Source organism: Cyprinodon tularosa, unplaced genomic scaffold (genome assembly GCF_016077235.1).
Source record: "Cyprinodon tularosa strain WSP-4 unplaced genomic scaffold, ASM1607723v1 ctg40, whole genome shotgun sequence".
Lineage (NCBI taxonomy): Eukaryota > Metazoa > Chordata > Actinopteri > Cyprinodontiformes > Cyprinodontidae > Cyprinodon > Cyprinodon tularosa.
Window position 1 is genome coordinate 3,173,699 of NW_024039119.1, and position 25,302 is coordinate 3,199,000.

The following is a 25,302-nucleotide window of genomic DNA, read 5'->3' on the forward strand; positions in this document are numbered from 1 at the left end:
GACAGGTAAATCCGGCAAACAACTTCCTGTCAGGTTACCTTCAAAATAAAACCTTCTTCTAGCGTTCATTATGCTCCGGGAGGTATAAAGACTTTCCTCTCTGACGCACAGTGCGTCATAATACGGATTAGGATCAGGAGCACTGAAACATTTTAAAAGTTAACTGATTTTTACATTTTATTTCAGCATATGAGAAAAAAAAAAGTCAGAATTCTGACTTTAATCTCAGAATTCTGACTTTTTTCCTCACAATTCTGAGTTTAATATCAGAAGTTTGACATTTTTCTCCCAATTCTGGGAGGAAAAAAGTCAGAATTCTGAGATTAAAGTCAGAATTCTGACTTTTTTCCTCAGAATTTTGACATTTTTCTCCCAATTCTGAGTTTTTTCTCAGAATTCTGACTTTGATCTCAGAATTCTGACTGAATTCTGACAGCTAACAAACACGGCATCAAGACGTAGACATGTCTGTTTTAAAGACTAACCTAGCTCTCTTGTTTTAATCACCTTCTGCTCTTCCCATAAAAAATAGCATCAACAGGGACCATTCAGGCATGTAAAAATTCTCCTAATTCCATTATTTTCCACCAATGTGTCACTGTTCCTCCCAAACAACTCACATCTTTGTCAGTGAAGGAGAGTGCTCCCACGTCCCTTCCTTCATGGTGCACATCTACATTAAGATCCACAATTCTGAGATTAAAGTCAAAGTTCTGAGAAAAAAGTCAGCATTCGTAGAAAATAGTCAGAATTCGTACAAAAAAATCAGAATACACGGAAAAATAGTCAGAATTCTGAGAATATTAAATATTTATTCATAATCAAATATTAATATTAAAATAATATTTAAAAATGTGTTAACTTTTTTTTTATTGCTTCAGTGGCCCTAATCTTCTTCCATTACATAATGGTGAAGGGAAAATGCTATATAAAAACAACAAAAGCTATTACTTAATCTGTTTACTTAAATTATATTGGAGCTAGCGACTAATTCATTCTTAATTCATGACTCATATTTATAACTGCACCCAGTACCTACTGTTCTAAATAAAAAACTAATTTATTTAAAATCAATACAGTAAAAACCCTCATCGAATCACTACTGGGGTATGCAAGTGATCAAAAATACTAACTTGCCCTATAAAGGATTAATCATTTTACATTTACTTGAGTAACTTTTTTTTTTAAAGACAACAACAACAAAAAAAACTACATTATTTTAGAAGCTGTTGCGCTTCACTATACTTTTTATTTTTACTTAACTAATGTTATTGCGTATTGAAACACTGGTTACATTTCTTAACTTTTCTCAGCTCATCGAGAAAGTTAAACTACAGCAAACAGTAGGTATTTTTGTTGGAAGTTCTTCATTCTTTCCCAACTGATGTGCAGTAACTACTGTAAAGATCATTTTAAACTGGTTTCCTCTGCTTGAATTTGTCCGTAAACATATCTATTTATTTCTTTGTTTGTTTTATATTTTTAAAACACCCAAAATTGCACATAGCTGTCTATCTGATTAAATAATTTTAAATATTCAGACAGATGTTATGCTTCAGTTCAATTCAGTTAATTTTCAAAACACTAATTCACAGCACAGGTATCTCAAGGCTCTTTGCAGCAACAATCCAACCAGATCATTGTGGAGTTAGGAGGCTGAGACAGAGGCATTTCTTGCAAGAAAAAAGGGTTAAATTTATTTAACGTCTTCAGATGGAAGAGATATAGCTCTGACTGAAGCAACCTTAGTACATACATTTATACCCTACAAAAATCCAACACACACTCCCCTCAGGGGAACCACCCCACCCCCTGCATAAAGAACTTTCTCACAATTCAACATTTGGAGGAAATACAGCTTAAGTTCATCAAAGCCGTTCCCTGTTAGGTTAATATATCTTTCACTGGCCAGATGGATCTCCTCAGAACAACAGTCCTCCCCTTCACGCCATGAAGGAAGCTGTGGGACTAATTCTAATCTCTCATGACCTTCGTTTGGAGACATATCTCAACAGGTTTACTCCACATCATAGAGTCAGATTAGTTCAAAGTTTTTGATTTAAGGAAAACAAGCTGATTGCATCGACTCATTGACTCGACAGTAATTCCTCACACCAACCATACATGTATTGACAGTGGAGAGGAAAAACTCCCTTTTAACAGGAGGAAACCTACAACGAGTTCACAATTACTCAATGTAGCCATTTTATCAATTTTTTTATTTTTTCATTTTCTATTTTTACTCTTTTACTCTTACTTGAGTAAGATCTTTGTGTACACTACACACCTCTGTTTTCGGGTAACTTTCATGTTAATGGTTTAAGGGCTCCATTTAGGACCTCAACTTGTTTTGCCCAAACCTTTGTTTCCAACTTGCTTAGACTTCATGAATTAATGCCGTAATGCTATTTTAGATTGACCATTGTTGCTGTAGATGGGCTTTGATTTTGAATTGTCTCAGTAAAGTATTTAGGGTTTAAATTTGGTTCTCTTTTTTAGATTGATGGCAAAATTTTAGGAAGTTTATCCCACATAAAACTATTTCTGAGTGGCCAAATGAATAGCAGGAAGTGTTTGTACTAAATGCACTAATAAAAAGTTGGTGCAATCAGCTGCTGCTATCGAAGTTAGCACTAAATCAAAGAACCAAACTGGATCCTGACATAAACTGAATTATTGTTACACTTCTCAGCTAACAGTGAGAAACTGTATTCAGTTCCCAGCTCATTAAATTTGCATTAAGATGAAATTAACTCATGACTGGTGTTCTCTGTAACGTACCGACCACCAATAGGTTGTTAATGGTCTCACATTATCAGCAAGTTTCAGAAGGCTAACATAAAAAAAACAAGCCTACAGCATTTTTTGAGCCAAACTGAGGGGACTCAGTGAAATCAGTAAACACAAGATCATTCTGGCTCTGTTTTTCACACGCTGTAAAAGTCTTTAAGTCCTGTCTTTAACAACTGCTCATGTTTTCAGCACCATGTGGGCAGCTCTTGGCCTGCTAAAAGGTTTTTTTAATGTTGTATGTTGATAATAACACTAAAATTAGCTAAAAGTTTACGTAGCTCTTTTGAGTTACGTTTTAAAGCATAGAACGAAGAAGTAATTTCCTTTGGACCACCTGCCTGTGTCGGTGAGTTTGCACTATGCCCTTGCTTTGACCTTGACACTCCATTTCTATATATAGAGCTGTATATATAGAGCTTGGAATCCTGAGGTTCTGAGTTTGAGCCCTACTCCCAGAGTCTGCCACTCTAGGTCTCTGAGAAAGACCCTTAACCCCAGATTGCTCCCCGGGTGCTGCACAATGACAGCCCACTGCTCCCCAAGGGGATGGATGAATTTCTCCAATGTAAGATCAATAAAGTTCAACCAAAAAAATAAAAATAATATATATATATATATATATATATATATATATATATATATATATATATATATATATATATATATATATATATATATATATATATATATATATATATATATATATATATATATATAAACACATATATGCACACCCCTTAAGCCCCTGTCCCTTTTTCTTAAGACCACTTTGATCCCTTAGTTGGGGCTTTCTGAAATGCAAGTGGTTGTGTGTGTGTGTGTGTGTGTGTGTGTGTGTGTGTGTGCCTGATGAGGGGGTGGTTGCTGTGAATAACTACCAGGCAGTCAGCCAGTATCTGTCATCTGCCAGTGCAACACTATCCTTCCTGTCAATCTTGTTTTATAATTGTAACATTCTCATATTCTCCAGCTGAGCAGAGATAAATTTCCATCATAGGGACACACACACACATACATGCACTCATTCTGCCATCGTAGTGAGGACCATGTGTTGACTCCCATTGACTTCCATTGATTTTCAGCCATTTTCAACCCTTTCTATTCCCTAACCCTAAAACTAACCCCAAACCTAACCATTACCAATGCATACCTAACCTTAACCCAACCTAATGACATCTTAGTCCTAAACCTAACCATTAGCAAAATAACATGTGAGAACTGGCAAAATGTCCTCACTTTGCAACAACTGGTCCTCAATCTGATGGTGAAGTTGGAAAAATTGTCCTCACTCTGGGCTAGACAACTGGCACCAACTGTGCTTCTTTTGGTATTTTTTTTTTAATTCTCTCTACAAGATGTTAATTACATTCTAAAAGTAATTTTTAGCATTGTGAGAAAAAATTAAATGCCAGTTTTGGGCAACTTCCTTCTTCTGACAACTATGCTCCAGAGCCCTACTGCAATAGATGGACAGACAGACTGACAGATGATAAACAGAATTTATTTAATATTGCTGAAGGTCACACAGTTGCACAGATTAACTCAAAATGTTCTTCTCAAATAGCTCATCAGCAGATATAACAAAAATAAGGTAGAGGATCTTTAGCAGGGAAAACAAATCTAAGAATTAGATTTTTTTTTTTTTTTATAGATTTTTGTTAATTTCAAATCTTTCTGAAGGACCAAATATGTTACTTCTGACTGATTTATACTCTTGATAATAATTTAAAGCCAACATGTATTTGTTGTCCCTAATGAGATGGAAGCTTAAAAGTCCATTCAAACCTCACGCAAAAGACGGATACGGATACGTGTGGAGTGTTTCATACGTTCTAACCGTCGATTTCGTCCGTACTTTGACAGGAAAATTGGGAGCTTACGCTTACGGACGAAACGGATCAATACGGAGCAATACTACCGGAAACGGTGGGGGCGCTATTGAGTTTTTAGTACAAAATGCAACAGAATCAGGTCTTGGACCATCGCCATGTTTTGATCAATGACGAATCATTGGCGCCCAGCACTGCCACCTAGAGGAAATACGGGTTATTGCGCACCTCAACGGACGGAGGTATGAAGGAGTCAACGGATAGAACGTACGGACAGAAATACGGACATGCAGGCCAAACTTGAGGTATGAATGGGCCTTAAAGCAACGCTTTTTAACTTTTCGCCAACAGGGGGCGTTTAATGTGTAACTTTCAGGTTTAGCACCCCTGGTCTTGAAAGCAGCTGGCAGCACTGACCTGTCATAAAATGAACCAGGGTGTGGACCACTTTGGACCAGCAGATTGTGAAGTCATGAAGTCAGATGAAATGTGTTGTGAATTGGCGCTATAGAAATAAACTGAATTGAATTGAATCATTGATAAAGGGAGCTATCTACATGGAAATTATTCCTGGGGTCAAATCTAAATAGTCAATCAAAGACATTTTAAAGGCACAGAGAAAAGCAGCATTAAAACAATAGAACTATACTTTAGTCTTGTAAATAAAATCAACGGTTGTGTCTGTGCAGACTCAACAGATGGAAAAAATACCAGCTAAATAAGTAAAAAAAAATACTAATTTGCTTGTACTAATCATTCTTTCAGTCGACCAGATTGTCTGTGTATATATCACCAGCCAGAATTCCTGATGGTGTAAAGAGGTGCACTGCCGCACATAACATGGGTTACTTGCACGCCTCTGAAGGCACCATCAATGTTGAATGTGTATACGCTGCCTCCACAGAGGTGTTGTGTTTTTTGTTGTTTATTTAGGAAAGGCCTGACATATTTCATAGATACAACGTGGTGCAAAATTCTGCACGTATGTCCAACCGGGGCCTCCATGAAAGAGTCAGAGCGCTAAACTGCCATGCATGTAGTCCAAAACCGTTGTGCATTTCAAACATTTGACACACTTTGGAACTAAAAATACAACAAAGGAGCCCCCGAACTGTTCAGCAGCTGAGATACATCTGTCAAGTAAGAATAATTTAATATTTAACACTCAAAGTTTAAAGAGCTGGGCTCCTCAGTTCCAAGCGTTCTTACAGGAAAGCAAATTGAATTCCAATGTGTCATACTTGGCGGTTGAAGGGCAGAAAAAACGTCCCAAACAATGTCCCTGCAAAAGATGGCTGCAAAGTCAGGGTTGATTTTTCTTTACTGCTGTCATCAGACATCAATGGAAAAACCATTAGACCTCAACCCAGCTTTCAATACAAACCATTAAAATCCTGAACAGGTTTTTAGATTATGTAATTTGTATTAAAGTGTTTTGTCTATTTTGTGTTTTAGATAAGTTTCCACATGAATCACTCAAAGATCTCAAAGAAATGTTATCTCTTTTGAAGTTTGCTTTGTAGATTAGATGAAAAATTATTTTCTTAAACCATTCGAGGTAAATGAACAAGCTATAAATGTTTTGAAAGCTTTTAAAAGGAAATATTCTCAACTTTTACATACAACCACCAGCATTTTTATCATTTAATTTAGCTTTTTTTGTTCTATTTGTCATTCCCAAGGACAAAACAACTCTCCTCTCACTTCAACATGATGATTCAGAGGCTAATCGTTCACTTAGATATTTAATCCTGTGGGGAATGAGACCCTAATACTGTGCTGCATGGAGTTATCACAGGGAGACCATGTGCAATGACACCCGCTCTCTCTTGTATCATTGGAAATTCTCAGTGAGGGAGACCAGATCCGATTACTTAGGATACTGTGGGCTCAACAATAGTGGGACTATAAATACATCCTTAGCAGGTTTTCCACGCCTACATAGAACCTGCAGCTCAGGCCTTCATGCATGTATGCAATTTCACAAAGCATATAGAGGCATCCTATAGACTCCTGACATGCCTTTGGAGACTTAAGACACACAATACCTGCAGAGCGTAATCCAGATACTTCGATATCGACATGTAAAAAAGTGAGAGGAATTACTAGAGTCACCACAGAACGCGGAATCGCTTCACAAAGTTATTTACAGCTCAGTCCATCAACAAGCAGCAGGTGCAGCATCCTCACAAACAAGCCTATTAGCTTTCCTCCCTCTGGAACAATAACATATCCGGCAATCAGCTGCTCTCTCTTAGTCACACTGATACATTAGTGACAAACTGTATGATTTGACTGCATTTCATGACTGTTCTTTGATTATTTTTTTTTATTAAAGTAAGCCACAGGAAATGGATATCGGCTTTATTTGGCGTCATCCTACATTGGCTGTGTTCAGATGATTTGGCCTTGGACTGCTGTTCCATCAGTTTGCTTCATGCGGATGGAGCGATTCGGGGGGGAGGCAATAAAACTTTATTGTAAGCCAAAAGGGGGCTTAGCAACAAAAAGTGTGTGAAACAGTGCCCTGATCTGTGAAGACATTATGAGCAGTTCATATCTTCGTTTTAGTAATTAATGATATCTGCCTTATTTATCCACTACTGATTACATTACTCTGGGGGGGGGGGCTAATGCACAGGGTCACGTACAGTAAAACCTTGGATGAGAATCTTCTTCTCTCAGCCAGAACACCAGTGATAGGTTGAGGATGGATCTAATTGCTCAAAGCATGTCACCAAGGCAATAAAGGAGAAGCTAACATGAGGCTCTTTAAGGTCACACAGTGGGCAGGCCAGCAGCTTGTTGCAGACAACTATTATTAAAGATTTAGAGTAGATCTGTGCAGAGGACAAGAACAAATTCAATCTAGAGATGTCTGCAAACCTAAAGACCCATTGCAAGGAATGTCTAAAAACTGCATTTTTCCAGATTATAACAAGACGTTAGTCATTAACTTTTACATTTAACCAATAAATTTCTGTACCTCTGCAATAAATTTTACATATATTAAAATTAATTTCCATCTTTCATGACCAGTGGCATTTTTCCCGAAGTTGATTATGAGCTGTTAAAAAATTGTACTTGACTTACTTTTGTACTTCTATTATTAGTTTTATTCATCATAATAAAAAAGTAGGGTCAAAAATGTACTCATTATTAAAAGGTGTTTGAGTTTTAAATGTTATTTTTGTGTCAAGATTTGGACATTTCCTGACATAATATTTTTTTAGACTTAAGTTTCTAAGTTTACTTCCCATGGCTCACCATTGTTTATTAGCTCAGTCTTTAGCTTGCTGTATAATTCTTCATGTTTTGAGTACACGAAAAGACATAATGTATTTTTGTTCAACTCTTTGAGATGGGCTACATCATGCAAAGGATTCTGGGAGTCCTCCCAAGTACCTAATGGGAGCATTGGAAGGTCCCTATGCTGAAAGAGCTATTGATAGGAAGGTTCCAGCTTTCTCTTCCTACCGCCTTCCTTACTGCCAGCACTATTCAGATGGCACTTATCATGGCGGCCACTGATGTACTTCTGCTTTGGCTTGAGTCCACATCCATCTGCTGTATTCAGATGGCTCAATTTAAATATTTAAAACCGGTAAGTGGAAATGTGTCTACAGTTAACATGATAAGTGCTGTCCGAATATCGCTATCAGTAAAGAAAGAGCTAGGAAAAAGAAACAGGACACTTCCTAGCTCCAGCTCATTTAGCATAGGGTCCTCCTGACGTCCCTAGCCGCCACTAAGATTTACCCACAATCCTTTGTCAGATAGGATGTCTTTACATATACTCTTTGTGACACATGTTAATGTTCGGACCTTTATATGGTTAGGTTTCTATAAAGACGGGCATACACTGCACGATTTTTTCAATTGTTGCATGCAGCTAAAGCTCACACTGTACGATGAAATAGATGGGTTTAATAGTTCACAGCTCACGATGTATGTTCTCACACTGTGCACTACGACGCTCTGATGCGATCTACTTGCTCACACTGTACGTCTAAAAACCACGTCGGACTCCACTCCGCAGTGAGCTGGCGCTAATTCGATTCTTCTATCCGGAAGCCAAACGAGTAGAAGAGGAATATGAAGTTCACAAGAGTGAATCGCTTTGCCTTGGCAACTTGTGCAATTTGGTGCTGAAAGCCCTAAAAAGGATAGGCGACAACATATTTGGAGAAAGACATGGTTGAGCAAACGCGGCTACTACGGTCTATCAATTTTACAGAAAGAACTCCCTTTCACTCACACCCACAAACATGTTCGATTTTTTTCCCAACCACACAATTCCTGATAGGGAGCTGGTCGTGAGAGGCTGATTGCCCCTCGTTACGCCCTATACAAGAGGTCACAGATTAGCGGACCATCTGGATCTGGACCCAACCTGATTTAAAACATTTATAAATTACCGCATGTTGTCTGACGGCAGTGTCTAATTTCACTTGCGCTGCTTCTCCTGTTAATACGGTAAAGCTCCCCAGAGCGCCTGGCATCAGGCTACATGTGATACAAGTTAGTCAATGAGCTGCTGTCAGTCTGAGTTGCTGCTGCTGCTACTTTTAGACACAGCAGGCAAACCTGTGGCAAGCCGGGCGATGGGAAAGAAGGAGAAGATGATGAGAAAAAGAAAGCAGAGAAAGTGTGGACTGCTGGAAGAACTGTGGTGAACTGGTGAAAGAAAAGTGAAATGTTGTGCTCAAAGATGACCCTGAACATTTAGAGGATGTTTGGTTCAACCTGCTGCTGTGAAGCAGGATTCTCCACCATGAATAGAATAAAAAATAAATATGGATCCAGGCGCTAAATGAGCTCAAGGATATGCACTTTAGAATGGTTTTGTCTTCATTCAAACCCAGGTTTAAAGCCTTGCAGGGCAGCATAAAGCCCACTGCTCTCATTAAGACATGAAAAAGAAAAAAACTAACTGAACGGTCATTTCAGGTGTTCTATAAAATATGTGAATAAGGAAATTGTCTATATTCCAAACTGAATGATTATTGTTCTCTACTTAAAAAAAAAAAGTGTCCATTTTTTTCCATTTTTTTACGTACGTGTCCAACATCGTGATGATGTCTGGATTCAGCACAGCAGTCCCGAACTCCTTTCCTACCCTGGATAGAATTTATACTGTTGACTCCGCAGAAGGTGAAGGGATAGGAGCAAGGAACAGGAGGAGGAGCTTCAGTCTGAAGTATTTAGATCGAGCCACGGGCTAATTCAGCACTAAATATCAGCTGAGGAGGTCATGCATTCATTTGAATCAGGTGGACTGAAACAGATGTCTAAAACATGTAGGGCAGTGGTACTTATGGTCATCAGCTTTTCACCTCAGCCATAGCCACTCTACATTTAGTCGTCCTGCAGCTGCTTGTTACACACATGCATCTCACCTGTTCCCCCTGCTATTTATTCCCAGTTTCTCACTGTTTCTAGCTGGATTACAGTTTCCGTTCAGGTCTCGTCTGCTTATGTCAATGGCTGTTTTTGCTGTTGCTTCAAACTTTGCTCTCCTAGTTCCGGTTCTTTAGGTTTTGTTTTGTTTTATTTTGTTTTTCAAATAAAACCACTCACCATGCTGCACCTACCTTCCTACATATACAAGTTTGTATTTTGCTATAGAACAATCTGGTTTGTTCTGGGATGTTTGTATACAAATCACCATGACAAGTAAGCCACATGTTTTACTCGTCAGAACATTTCACATGTATGATGGATGCAAGACCATGGTCCATTCCTAAAAGCTGTGTTGCATGCCAGGTCAGAGGTCAAAGAGCCAATGCCAGCTCCAGATGGTATCTTTCTACTTTTGGAAAAAGATGCTGTTAAGAAATACTGCATCTCAAAGCAGGAGATACCTTGACATGAGGATGTATTTTGAGTTTGGGTTTGGGAATTCTGAAGGGAGGACATGCTTGACCTGTTATAGATACGGGTTCATAAAGAATGAATCCTGACACTGAGAGCAGATTTACAACTTTTCAATCAGATAATAAGATGCTTTTAGCTTTATTGAACTGCTGAATCTGACTTAATTCTACTTTTAAAATCCCAATTACGTTTTTATATGGCTTTATGCTAGCATGCCTTTTTTGTAAAAAAGAAAAAAACATCTATGTGCAGTCTAGCTTTGCTTTTTGCCTCCTCCTCTATTCTCCCATATTGCTTTTTCCATTCTGTCTGCCAGTGCCAAAATCCAGAGGAGCAGAACGTGGTGTACAGTACGATCAGATGTCAAGTGACTAAATGCCGTCGGTGCTGCAATCTTCTGTGGCTGAGAGGGCCGTGGTGTCGGCTTGCTCTGGTAAAAGAATTTTGCCAACATTAACACCATGCGCGACAAAACGGACACCGACTGAGTGAAAAGGACCTTTCTGCCATATCATTATGTAACACCCTTAATGTGAAGGTGCTTTTTTTTTTTAAACCTGAACACTTTATCTGTTTTTTTCCCCTTGGTTAACATCAAGTATTATATCCAACTATTACCAACAACGTACATTTCGGTGTCAGTTAATCTTACTGACGGCAAAATGTCAGCATTCCGTAGCATATTAGCATGCCAACGGATGCTAGCTAACAAAATACAGACTGTTTTGTGTATACACATGCCTGTAGACCTAGTAAAATGAAATGTAGAGCAATGACTTATTCTATAGTAAAATTTAAATCTAACGTTTGTAAAAAGAAAAAAAAAAGAAATATTCAGAGAGTTCAATTTTTGTAGGTCAGAAGTTGGAAAGTTGCTGCTATATTGGTGTATTTCAACATAAATCAAGACTATAAAATAGATTTGTTACTTGGTAATGTTCTCCTATTGTTTGTGTTATGAATATATTGGGATGAGGGGTGTGCAAGATGGATATTGTTTTTTTGCAAGATACATAATCAGCAAGAGACTTATTGACTGTCTAACCACCCTTAACTTTCAGAATTGTTTTCTATTTCAATTTCATAGTAAAATCACGCACATCCTTTGAGGACTAGAGATATTCCCTCATTCTGCTCCATTTGACAAACACAAATGCAGGTATATCCCAAATAATAGAACTGTAAAATTAAAAAAACATGAGAAGAACAGTTTTCTTTTTGTTTAAACATGAGTCTTTATAGCTGCTCATCTTTTTATCACAATTCACTGAGTCCTCAGGATTAGAAAATGATGAAAAAGGCACAACAATCAGCATGTACAAAACTTAAAAACAGAGAGAATTTTAAAAAATGTTGTTACACATGATTAATTTGCAATGAAAGAGAAATATCAAACAAACAAACAAAATAAAATATTGAAGTGTCTGACCCTTTAGGCATTTTGTGGTAAACATTCATATGTTAAGATCTACTTTATTGTTGGGACAAGAAGACGTTGACATCTCCTTGGATCTATTTTAATCTTGGATGGAGATGTACTTATAACTTTCATTGCCTCAAGAGCATGTGAACAGGATTATATTCCCCCAGACATCTCATCACTTGAGAACCGTGTTAAAACAGCATGAACACATGCCTCGGTCAGTTTTATATCAAAAGGAGACGTGGCTCTGATATACAGAACCCTCTGCAGTTAACGGCAGTACTAACAGCTCGGAAACAAAGTGAAGCATTTTAAAAGGTACATAGTCACATCATTTGACATTTTATTTATTTATATGTTGCGTTGACAACGTTTTTATGACAAAATGCGGCGTCCTGCTGGTGCAGTATTTGTTATCCTTGTCTTTTAAGCCCTTTTTTTCTCAGTTTAATTGTAAATATAGCCTTTGTGTGTATATTTACCAAAACAACATCATGTGCCGAGAATTACGTCACTGTACATGTGTAGAACCGTTAAAGATGCTGAAACATTAGAGTCGAGCAAGTTCAGAATTCCCAGTGTATTTAAGAAAAGAAAAGTCCAAGATCAAGTTGGAGAAGAAGATGTTTGATTCTAAGGCTACATTCTCACTGCAGGCCTTAATGCTCAATTCTGATTTTTTTGTGAAATCCGATTTTTTTTGCGTTGCCTTTCACATCTCCAAATATATGCGACTATTGTGTGATCGCCTTTGGGAACTGCATTCATACAACGCAAGTGTTCGTCATGCGCAGTAAAGGACACAATGACGTCACAAGCAAGCGCGCTCTGTGTTTATGGAAGTAAACATTGATGGTTGCGTTGGAGCGCATTTGATCTTTCCCAACCTTAAAACTTAAAAAAGTAATCTTTTCAACATGGTTAAACATAAATACTACTCTCCGCATTATCGTCCGCCATGGTTGTTGTTTTTCTTGACACTTATCTTTAGCGAGAGGCAGAATAGTGACCTATGTCGCGCATTAATGACGTTCAGCTCGGATGAATGCAACCTGGCCATTGGCATGCGGGTCGCATTTGAAAAGATCAGATACGTATCGGATTCAGGACCACATAGCCGAGTGGTCTGAGTCGCATTAAAAAAAATCGGATCTGTGTTGTTCAGACTGTCATGAAAAGATCAGTTATATGTCACACATGGGCAAAAAAAATTATAAAAAAATCAGATCTGGCTTACTTCAGGCTGCTGTATGAAAGTAGCCTAAGTGGAATAAAACTCGAGTTGCACTGATAAAAGTCTGACCGTTGAAGTACACTAAAGCTGGAGCTAAAGCTAAGAAAGCATTCAGAGTTTCTGTGAAATTGATACACATGACTTTACACTTTCTTGCTAATAGCGCTACGTGTGTTAGCAATGTTTTTAAGCCCCATCCTCTGAGATATCGGTTTTCAGTGAGGCACTACAGCGGTCAGAACGGTCAAAACTTATTTAATAGCTGCATTAGTGTCACCATCTGGCTTTCTGTTAGTTCAGTGGTACTGCAAGTAGGTGGCGCCACCTCTGTTTATGTCAGCTCATTGCACCCAGTGCTGAGGTTCTATTTAGGCTCAAATAAATACAAAGAAAACACCATCAGGATGGACAGTTGGAGTATATAACCTTATTGTAGCATCATCAATTGGATTTTGGTCTTTTTGGTGTAGATATACATCGTGACTATGCCCCTTTAAACTATACTTCATTGATTACTTTCTGTTTTTCTGTGGTTATAAATATGACGTGAAACGGCCCATTACTCTGATTCTCACCATCAAAACATAAAAAATAAAAGAAACTATGAAACCTAAAAAGGAAGAAGTTTAGCAATTGTAAGCTCGATTATGAGGAAGGGGGGAAATTATTATGAAGGGTGCTGCATTTTACCAACTTCTTATTCTTCTCCACTTCTATTGTAGAAGGGGGTAATAGCTATATGAAGGCACTTTTTGTTTATATCCAGCGCATCACAGAAAAAGTACAATGAAATCAGGTTGCAGCCACGGTACGGTGAGTTTACCCGGAGTTAAACTGTAGCAGGCTGCTCCAAAAAGGCAGCACAGACTTCTTTCCCCCACTCGCTTAAGGCAATAAGGTTCATAAATGACTGTATCAAAATAAAATCTTTATTCAACTTTGGTCCAAGACCTTAGAGAGCACAAACGGAACTTTTACTTATGAAATATATCGACACTGACAGGAAGCTAGAGGGTTAGCTTTGGAGTGCGATCATGAACCAGTCTCTTAAGAAATTAGTGTTTCTGAGAGGAAGCTAGAACACCGCATTGAATCAAAGAAATTCCTACCTTAAAAGCTGCAAAGCACAATAAGGCTCTCACATCTACTTCAGCAACAGAGATTTACAAATCAGATTAAACATAGAAAATTGGATAATCATGTAGTTTTGGCACAGATAATAATCTCTTATGATGCATGAAAAATTTCTCACGCATGTGTAAAATGTAAAGGTATAAAATAAAGGTCTCTTAGAGAATGTCAGACATTATAGCAAACTAGTCAGTGCCCTATACGGACGAACTGTCTCCTTAATGCTGTCTTGTTTGATTTGTTTTTCCACACATATCAGAGTTTGTTTTTCTTTTGTTTTCAAAAGGGCAGCGTATCCATGAAGATTTTCTCCACAATCGGAGGAGGGGGGACCAAGTCCTCCAGTTTCAAGTAAAAGATGCGCTGCCGGCCCTGAGTGCACAGAGTTCTCAGCTCTGGGAGTTTGCCCAGAAGACGGGACAGATAGTTAGGCTGTGTCCGTGTCACTTCTGATCCAATTCCACTCATGTGTTCCCTTAAACAGCTGATGAGGTTGTTCTGAAAGTCCTCGACTCTTTTGGGTTCCTTCAGGCCATGGCGATCTAGAATCATAGCATGGTCGTCATTATAAATGGATTTGATTAAAGTTTTCCAATCAGGGAAGCAAGATAAAAGGACTTACCGGTGATGATGACGAATGCTGAAAGACAGGCAAACAGTGACACGTCTAAGTTCATCCGGTGAAGGCTCTGTGAAAAATCCAAGATGGAGTCGATCCAGCCACCAAAACTGCTGGCGCACTGCTGCCGGTGGAGGACCAGGCCGTTACAAAAGATCAGCTTGTTCTTCTCTGGCTTTGACCTGAGCAGTTTAAACCATCCAATCCATTAGTGTCTTCAACAGTCAAAGAATTTACTATGTTAAGCTTAATTTCCAACAGTAGAGAGATTTAACTAACCTATATGCCACCCGAAGAATGAAGAGCTCAACAAAGGCAGATTCAAGGAGGAGCTCCTGATCCTCTGTGCAGAAGTCTGTGAATCCTGGGATGGTTTGAGCCCATTTTCTAATCACTGCTAGTGCATCGGTCAGCAGGTCGTAGAACTGCCTTATATCATCGGCATCCTCCTTTTCTTTCAGGTCGTCTGTCTTTTCCTGATACTGCAGAGGAAACAAATCAAGAACTGTAAAGACGTCTGAAGTCTCTCGTACGGAGAGAGGAGATCAGGGCCTGCTGGAAATGGCCGGCGTACCTTGGAGTAGTCGAGCTTTCCGATGCTTGGGTCGGAGTCCAAATGAGCCCTGATGAGAGAAGCGATGATGTTCACACAGGGGGTTGTTGAGGAAGGCTCAACTGTGGTCTTGGGTTTGGACGGTAGGCGACCTCGGCGGCCTTTGAGGCTGTCTGTGCGAACAACTAAAGGGACACGGAGAGAAAGACGCATGCATGACCCTCACATGTCGACTGATACATACTTCAGGATCAGTTTCAATGCCCCCTTTCCTTCAGCTGGCACTTTAAGGCTCAAGTTGCACATGGATTTAGTTTCCATAAATTGTCACTAGAAATCCTATTTTGTAGTCATGGTACTTTGGACTAATAAACACCCCAAGACGGTTCGACAATGCTTTACCTTCTTTGACCATTCCGACAGCAAGACATTTCTGGAAACGGCAGAATTGGCATCGGTTTCTCCGCCTCTTATCGACCGGGCAGTCTTTGTTGGCGAGGCAGACATACTTTGCATTTTTCTGGACAGTTCGCTGTAAAACCAAATAAAAAAAAACATTAGAATAAAATGTATAGCTACATGATCTTAGCATGTTAATTCCACTTTATAGTTAATAATGTAAAAAAACAAACATTGTGTTTATGAGGCACTTTTACAAACAACTTTATAAAACTAGAATTTAACAATACTGGTTAATGCAAACATGATAACCAACTCTAGCGTAACTTTAATGCAGGAAATTGCAATCCAAGTCTTTTTTTTCTTAAAAATAAATGGATTTATCTTCAATTGAACAGGTACATGAGGCACTTTGCCAGTGGAATAATTCAATTTATAGTTAAAATGTTTTAAAAATCTCTTATTCAAGTGGAAAATATCCGGTTATCTTATTTTAGGGGTTATAAACACTCAAATTAAAAGGTAAACCCACTTATTTTAAGCAATTTTAAGTCATTTTTAGATCGTTTTAGCAGTGTGATATGCATACCATGTTTTCAAAATTATTTTTACACAAAAGCATTAAATTCCCCAAATCAGAAATACTCCTAAAAGCAAACTAAGTTATTTAACAAATCTTTAAAATTAATGACAACAACCCCAGCAAATTAACATAACATTCTTATATCAAACTGCAGTTAAAATTTAAATCCTACTTTTATTTTTTTTATCTCTGCATAGAATATAATAAAACATAATTTTTTAAACCTTCTTCTTTGTACTATTATTCTACGGAAGAGGATTAGGGCCATCGAAAAAATAAATATTATTCCAGTTTAATATGGTAAAAAAGACTTTAATCTCGGAATTCTGACTGTAATTTCAGAATTAAGACTGAATTCTGACAGCTAACAAACATGTTAGCATCAATCCGTAGCCATGTCAGTTTTAAAGACTAAACTAGCTCTCTTATTTTAATCACCTTCTGCTTTTCCATTTATGAAACAGCATCACTGGGGAACCCTTCGGACACGTAAAAATGAGCCTAATCCCGTCATTTTTTCCAATGTGTTACTGGCCCTCCCAAACAACTCACATCTTTATCAGTGAACCTGAGTGCTCCCACATCTCTTCCTTCAGGGTGCCCATTTACATTAAGATCCAAAATTCTGAGAATAAATTCAGAATTCTAAAAAAAAAAAAAAAATAAATCAGAATTCCGAGAAAAAAGTCAGAATTCTGAGATTTAAGTCAGAATTCTGACTTTTTTACCATGTTAAACTGAAATAATATGTAAAAATCAGTAGCCCTAATCCTCTTCCATAATATTCTGCTTTATTGTTACTCTAAACTTCATTACTCTAAACTTTTTTTCCATTTATTCATTTTGTTTAAATCCTCTAATTTCATACTTTATTATTTCAGATAGTTAACTTTGATGCGTAGATACGGCTGGCCCCGTTACTGATGGAAGTCAGGATATTGTTTCATAAACATTTGGACACCATTTGCTATAGTTTAGATGTTATTAATATTTTCTGATTCTTTCTGTTAAGATAAGGCATATAATATAAACCCATAGAATGTATTTACTTTATGTATAAAGAGTTTGTTGGTGTATTTTGTTCTTGTTATGACTAAAGTATTAGCTACGGTATACATAGCAGCATGCTATCCATAGTAAGTGGCTGTTGACGGCTAGTTTTGTCTATCAATGATGTTTGCTTTCATTAACAGTGTCAGTTTCCTGATTTCCTTGACGCTAACTGATACTGTTTGCTATTGATAGACACATAGTAATGCTGCTACTTAGCAACATAAAGAAACCGAGTAGAAGCAGAAATAGAAGCTAAATGTAAACCTAGTCTCTTGATGTTTTAATTTTTGTCGTTTCTAATCTTAATATCTGAATATTTCTACAGGAAAAATGATCTAAAAATAAGTAGATGGAATATGGAATGGAATGAGTGTTTTTAACACTAAAAGATAGCATATGATTATTAGATTTTATAGACACTTAATAAAACAATGCAGATTTTTTTTTATCTTATTTCAAATGTCTTGTTCCATTGGCGATTACCTGCTTAATTCAAGGGAAAAAAATCATTTATTTTAAGCAAAACTGACATTTTTTGCAGTGAACAAATAAAATTGTTCAAGTAAATTGTGAAGACGAAGTATTAAATTGGTCTAAGGGACAAATCAGTTACAGTCTCTTCTTTCAGAGCATATATACAGTATAAGAAAGTGATTTAGTATTACACAATACTAAAAACTGACCTATAACGTTATAGTTTCTTAAAATCTGAGTATTTGCCCTTCATTTCCTCAGATAAATAAGATGATCTACCAAAGAAAGGATAATCTTGCCTGTTAAAAAAAATAGACACTATGCATTTAAAACAAGAGAAAAGTTTTTATTTTAAAGGAGAATTCCGGTTTTTAACACTTTTAGCCCATTTTCTGTAGTGTCCAGGAAGAAATCGAATGATCGACACCAAAATTTTGACAATTGGTCCTGTCTCTGCTTTTTGGCTCATTTATAATCCCCCCCTGGCTGCTCCAGAACGGCTTCCATAGTGCATGCCCGATAATGTCCTTAAAACAACCTTAAACGTTCTTTTTTTAAAATATGCTACTCACCGGGTCGTCAGCGCTGTTCAATGACGTTCCAAAAAAAGTTTCGTAAAGAAAAAACGTTCCTGTAGTGTTTTATTTAGCATTTTGTAAATCCCATTGAGTTCTGTTGGAATAGTCAATATTCCCCTGCCACCGGAAACGGAAATGGGGCCTGTTTACACAGTTGTAGTCTTTTCGCTTCACTCTGTGTACTCCGACGTCGAGAATCAAGAATCCACCTTTCGTATTCCATTTTCAGAGTTTTATAAAGTGTTTAACAGAGACGTTAGCACCTCGACTTCGGAGTACACAGAGTGAAGCGAAAAGACTACAACTGTGTAAACAGGCCCCATTTCCGTTTCCGGTGGCAGCGGAATATTGACTATTCCAACAGAACTCAATGGGATTTACAAAATGCTAAATAAAACACTACAGGAACGTTTTTTCTTTACGAAACTTTTTTTGGAACGTCATTGAACAGTGCTGACGACCCGGTGAGTAGCATATTTTTAAAAAAGAACGTTTAAGGTTGTTTTAAGGACATTATCGGACATGCACTATGGAAGCCATTCTGAAGCAGCCAGGGGGGGATTCTGCATGAGCCAAAAAGCAGAGACAGGACCAATTGTCAAAATTTTGGTGTCGATCATTCGATTTCATCCTGGACACTACAGAAAATGGGCTAAAAGTGTTAAAAACCGGAATTCTCCTTTAAATATACACTGAAAAATTATCTAGAAATAAGTAAAGATTTCTTAAATGAAGTGTATTTATCCTTGATTTGAGGAGTTAAATGAGATAGTTTACCAATGAAATTAGTATCTTTGCTCTTAAAATAAGATAATTAGATAAAATGCACTTGAAATAAGACAATGCAATTGTGTTTTCTCATTTTAAATGTAAATCGTCTTGTTCATTTGGCAAAATTTCTCTTACCTCCTCAATCTAACAAAAAATGCAATTATTTTAAGAAAACAAATTACTTCTCTGGATTTCCATTTTTTGCAGTGTATGAATTAAGGCAATATACAGCTATTTCAAGAAAAAAACCATGTGCATGTAAATTTTGGCATTTCATGCTTTCCGAACATGGACCAGGCCCCATTCTACAGGGGCACTGGCCCCTGTTGGCCCCCCACCTAGAACCCGCCCCCATGATCAGTGTGATAATTTTTTCTTAAATATCCTTATGTATACAGCAGAGCACATGAACAAAAAATGTGTAATAATATTTAATGTTCAATAAAGACTCTAATCATGACTTCTAACCTATGCAGACAGTGAATGATCATCGTTAAACAAAATGTACCTTAAATCTGCTCATACTGCTTGCATAAGGTTAAAAGTATAGAGGATAATCTTCTATTGAGTTCAAAACGAAAATTCATTTTCTATACATTCTGTGTATACAAAAAGACAATGAAGTTTGTCTAAGTTATTTCGAGGTGGATCATCCTCCTAATTGTCAATCATTCTGCTGATACGTTTACATAAGGCCGTCCTACCTGCTCGTCCAGCTATCTTTTTCTGCACATGCGCCCTTTCAGGTGTATATCTGTGGTGAACTACAGCTTCAGACAGCCATTGAAGCTCACCTTTCTCAACGCGGTTCTTTGAAAATAGCTGAGGGTTGTAAGAGAAAAAGTGTCTACGAAGTGTATGAGAAGAAAAGAAAGGCCTAAAAAGAGACAGATATATCCCAGAATGCTTTGCACGGAGAGCTCTCCTCGCAAAGCATTATAGGATTTGCTGTCACAGCGTCCCGCTGTCGCCATAGGCTGTGGATACCCGACAACGGCAACTAATAAAGATGGCGCAGGCACCGTGCAGTGGAGGAGTTACGTGACCAACAGGGAGCAAAAAGCAGTGATCATCTGTCCGAACGGAGTCCACTATATAGTCGCTGCTCTATTTAGGGATTGAGGGATTTGCAACTTTTAAACAGAGCGTGCATGATGAGAAATTGCTTGTGCACGCTCTCGCATTCATACAAAGTCTTGTTAAAAAATTTGCGAAAATCCTCCACAATACCTTTAATAGAACAATCCTACATAATTTAACTGCTTAAAACATTTTTTTTTATTTTCCTACCTTAAAGAAGCCTTTGCATCCTTCACAGGTCCGAACCCCGTAGTGCTGACAGGAGGCGTTATCGCCACAAACCGCACAGCGACCTTCACTGGAACCAGGGTTGGAGATTTTTGGAGACATTATCCCCCCCTCCAGAGTTCTTGGGCTTTCCAGTGGTGCATGTTCCAGGGACATGGTGGGGCAGTGAATAGGGGAGACATGTTGGTGCGGAGAGAGAAAGAAGGCATCCTCTTGACAAGTTGGTGCATCGTGATGATGATCCAAAGGAGAGTGCTGCTCCTGTGCGTTACTAAAGGTGAAAAATGAAAACTGCTGAGCCATGGTGGCCTTCTCTACAGAGGACGGAAGGGCTTGGGGGAACGGGCTGAAAGGGGAATCCCAGACAGCTGCAGACTCTGTCTGAAAGCCTGGTGTTGGAGGAGAGCCCGTACCGTAGATGGGGCTTCCATAATAATCGGAGCCACATGACAAGTGCGTTTCTTCAAGGCAGCTGAGAGAAAAGGATCCTGGGTAGCAGCCGTACACTTGGAGATCATCCAGCTTGAAGGGCTGGTTTTGCATCTGTGGGTTAGCGCTTTCTGCTACAGCAGCGTGACTGAAAGAGGCTGCAGAGGCAGGAGGGGAAGTGGTAATCTTGCAGGAGTAAGCATCAAAATCCCCGATGTAACCATTTCCCATCAAGGTGTTGATGCTGGGTAGTGAGGATGTTGACAGCTGGTCCTTTTGGCCAGAGATTTCCATCATAAATTTGGCACTGAGGTCAGGATTCAGGAGCTCAGAGCTGAAGTAGTTTTCATAGGGCACGGATGCATACTGGGCTTGTACACAGGGCATCGCTATGGCAATTGAGAAAAGAAAGTCTGTTAGTTAAAGATAAAAGCTAATTTGTTATCATTACATAAATATGAGCACATTACCCCAATTTTAGCCTCATTACACTGGCTCCCTGTACATTTTAGGCTTCATTTTAAAGTTCTTTTATTTGCTTTTAAGTCTCTACATAGTCTTGCTCCATCTTATCTTTCTGAGCTGCTGCACCCTCATGCACCATCCCGTTCACTGAGGTGCCAAAAACTAAACGGAAGCGATCGTGCTTTCTCTGTGGCAGCTCCAAAAAATGTGGAATGACCGTCCATTGCAAATGAAATAAGTCTGATTTTAAATCGCTCTTAAAAACTCATCTCTTTGCCCTGGCTTTCAAAACTGTGTCTGATGTTGGTTTTAGTCTGTGATACATCATTTTAAATTACTTTTATTTTTATTTCATTATAGATTTTATAGCTATGATTATAATTTAGTCTTTTATGCTTGTTTGGTTTTTTTGAGTCTGTGTAATGGTGTTATGTTGTTTCACTGTACAGCACTTTGGTCCTCTGAGAAATTTTAAAGTGCTTTATAAATAAAGTTGGATTGGATAATTTCTTTGTGTTCAATGCATTTTAATCAAACTTCTTTACTTTATATTGATGATGTAATCTGAGTATTCGGTTTGTTTTTCACAATTAAAAGAATGATTGACCAGCAGTCGGTATTTATGCTGGGCCTTCACCTGAATTTTCTTCCCGTTAAAAGAAGCTTGTTCGGCTCCTGTGTCGCCACATGCTCAGGATTGCTACAAATTTTATGACTTCATTACAGGTCTACAAATAAAAGTTGCATGATCAGACTAGGACTGCATTTAAACCAGAAATCTATAAAATTAAAACTGAATCTTTCTGAAATATAACTGGCAGTATGAATTGGAAAATTGCCATGTGCCTAAAGTCGTAGGGAAGCGGCTGTTCCAACCGTTGCATTTCCGAATTCTCCCGAGTGGTGCCCGACTTTACACGAGTTAATAAAGTGAATGTGATTGGTCGATTATCAAGGGGGCGGAATTGTTGTGGCGGAAGGTTCGCAAGCAAGTTTGATTGTGGCCGGTTTGTCGGAAGCATCTTGCTAACCAGTTAGCATCTTAGTGCTAGTAGATTCCCAATGGGAAATTCCATTGGGACCAAGTAGCACTAAATTGGTGACTTAGAAACGACACTGTCAAGGAACGCTATGGACAGAAGACACATGCAAGAGGAGGAGAGTTTAGTGTCGGAGGTCGTGATTGAGTCTCCTCCATCATCCATTTTTATTTAGAGGAGGAAAGCGGGGACGAAGATGTTGTGGAAGAGGACGCCAGGGCGGCAGAAGCTTGGTTTGGTGTAGAAGGCTTCCAGCCGTACATGTTTGAGCCCTTGCCTCGCAACGCTGCCAGTTCTGTTAGCTCTACGCCTGCCGAAGACACAGACGTCCATCCCCGTGAACACTGGGACGGAACTCAATGGGAAAGGAAATTATTCTCATTTCTAATTTCAACCATTGTGTATATTAGCTGCAACATATGAATCAAGATGCTATGAACGAATAAATGTGATTGACGGATGAGCGTTAATATATGATTGGCCGAATTTAGGTGTACAAGCTGACGTGTAACTAACTGGCCTGCAGAGGATAACGAAGAAAAAAAAAACTGATTTTAAAACAGGATTTTTTTTTAAAATAGAAATCTTACAAATTTTGGGACAATATGGTCTGGTAAAGAGTACATTTATATACATCTTTAAGCCAGAATGATTTGACATTTAAATATGATTTCCCTACTTTAAGTTTCCAGCCCTGGGATAAAAAAAAAGACCAAAATATGAAAGCATTAATGTTGGTCAAATAATAATCCCAAAGGAACAAAAGAAAGCAGACAGGCCATTGAATTTGGATGTTTTTCTGGGAAACGGATCCTAGTTGATAGAAAAATGGATGGTTCAAACTTTAGGGACATTCATGAGTTAAATCAGTCAGGCTGCCTGTGTTTCTGGACTGGGACGCAGGTTCACCTTCCAGCAGCTCATTGACCCGCAGCCGACTGCTAAAGCAATGCTCCAGCGGTTTAAGAAGACACATTAAGCTGTGTTGAAAAGTCCTAGTCAAAGTCTAGACCTCAAGCCATTTGAGAGTCTGTGTTTAGACTTGAAGATCACTGTTTTCAGGAGAAAAACGTTCAACATGAAGAGTTGGAGCAGTTTAGCATTGAGGAATGGGCGAAAATACCAGAGGCAAGATGTGGCAGGCTCAGAGATTTAACCAGAGCAACTATTGGCTGTAACTGTAGCAAAAGGTGGCTCTACAAAGTACTGACCTTAACTGGAGGTCAACAGTTATGCATGCTAAGCGCTCCTGTTTAATCATCCTATTTGTTGTTTGCTTGATAATCTACAAAACTTTAAGCTTCTTATGTTAAGTGATTTATATTCTCTAAAGATCTGTTTTGATTCCTGGTTGTCAGGATACAAAACAGTAAAAATGCCAAGAGGGTGAGTCTTTTTGTCCGTTTTTGTATCATTTATGTCAGAACTGAACAATCTTTCCTCTGTGACATCAAACAGTAGCCGATGTTAGCGCCTTAGAAGTGCTCCGTTTCGTTTCATCCCAACATGCCATTTCTCTTGCTTCAGGGCCTATCAGTCCTCTTTGAAAATGCAGACAGTGGTCCGGCAGATCGCTGGGATATTGTCAGATATTGTGTTACTGGCTGCTAATGCTTTGAAAAACCTCCTTCAGTGGAGGACAACCCTCTTTCACAGAGGGCCGTACCATGGAGTGTAACAGATTGTATTTCCCCTCTGGTTTAGTGCCAGTTAGAGTGGTAAAGGTGGTGAAGCCTGTTTGTACATTATGTGGGTGTCTTTAGCTGAATGGACATGTATCTACTGGCCTATTAGTTTTTATTCTTATTCCTTTTTTCTGCAAATGAACAAACATCCTTAATTGATGTATCTGATTGTTCAAAAAGTTACTTTAATATGTTCTGGTGAAGATTCTCAGTCATCCAGGTCATAGTCAGTCAAAAAAAAAACTTAAAAAAAACAATACACTAGACATTGTTTCCAAGTTTGAAGACCTTTCGCTTCCCATCCAGGAACCTTTTTTTTTTTATTCACATTGAATTTCTTTTGGAACTTTAAATTGAAGGTATGAGTTTTGAGTAATCAGGCTGAAGTAACACAAGCAAACTGAATAAACACGTATAATAATTATGTGCTAAACTAAATAACTCAAAGAGAATAAAACATCTTTCTAAAAAAATAACTTTAAATATCATTCCTGGTAGACATCTAATTGGTTTAATTCATCACAATCAAAGTTTATACAAACTATATTAAATGTACACTTATGCATTTTGCACCATATTTTTTTTACTTATTTTCTTTTATACTAATCACATTTTTACTTTTCTTTTTTTACTGTTTTAGGCTGCTCATTATCACAGTTGTAAGTTTTAACAACATAATTTCAGTTTTTATACACTCTGTGTATACTAATTGACAATAAACTTTCACTAAAAGCTTGTTCACTCACCTGCTTAATGTAAATATCCAGATTCAGTTTTTATTTGTTCCAAAGCAGAGAAACAGAAGAAGCCAGCTCTGTCAGCTGCTGTCGGCACACCCACCCATTCAGGCTCCCTCTCCGCCGCTCACACGCTGGCTCACAGCGGTGGGCTCCATACACTCTTGTTTTATTTTGGCTGCGCCGCCAGAAAGGCGGATCCATGCCCATAAATGGTGAAAGGGGCGGTAAAACGTTCCGGGGGGAGCACCAATCAGCGCCTCGCGCTCCATACGTCGTTCGGCGTGACGCACGCACGGGATTCCATTGACGCAAAAGCCG

The 25,302-nt window shown here is 38.4% G+C and overlaps 1 protein-coding gene across 1 annotated transcript; it reads right to left on the reverse strand.

Annotated features, from left to right (window-relative positions):
- Positions 1–12,616: 12,616 nt before the first annotated feature.
- LOC119791805 (nuclear receptor subfamily 4 group A member 1-like) lies at positions 12,617–25,141 on the reverse strand. The gene is made up of 7 exons (XM_038298125.1): positions 24,991–25,141; positions 20,608–21,443; positions 15,862–15,991; positions 15,481–15,644; positions 15,186–15,388; positions 14,910–15,088; positions 12,617–14,829 (listed from the first exon to the last, which is right to left on the reverse strand). Exons 2-7 carry the CDS (start codon positions 21,439–21,441, stop codon positions 14,567–14,569), a joined length of 1,773 nt encoding a protein of 590 aa, XP_038154053.1. The 5' UTR covers positions 21,442–21,443; positions 24,991–25,141; the 3' UTR covers positions 12,617–14,566.
- Between the last annotated feature and the right edge of the window lie 161 nt (positions 25,142–25,302).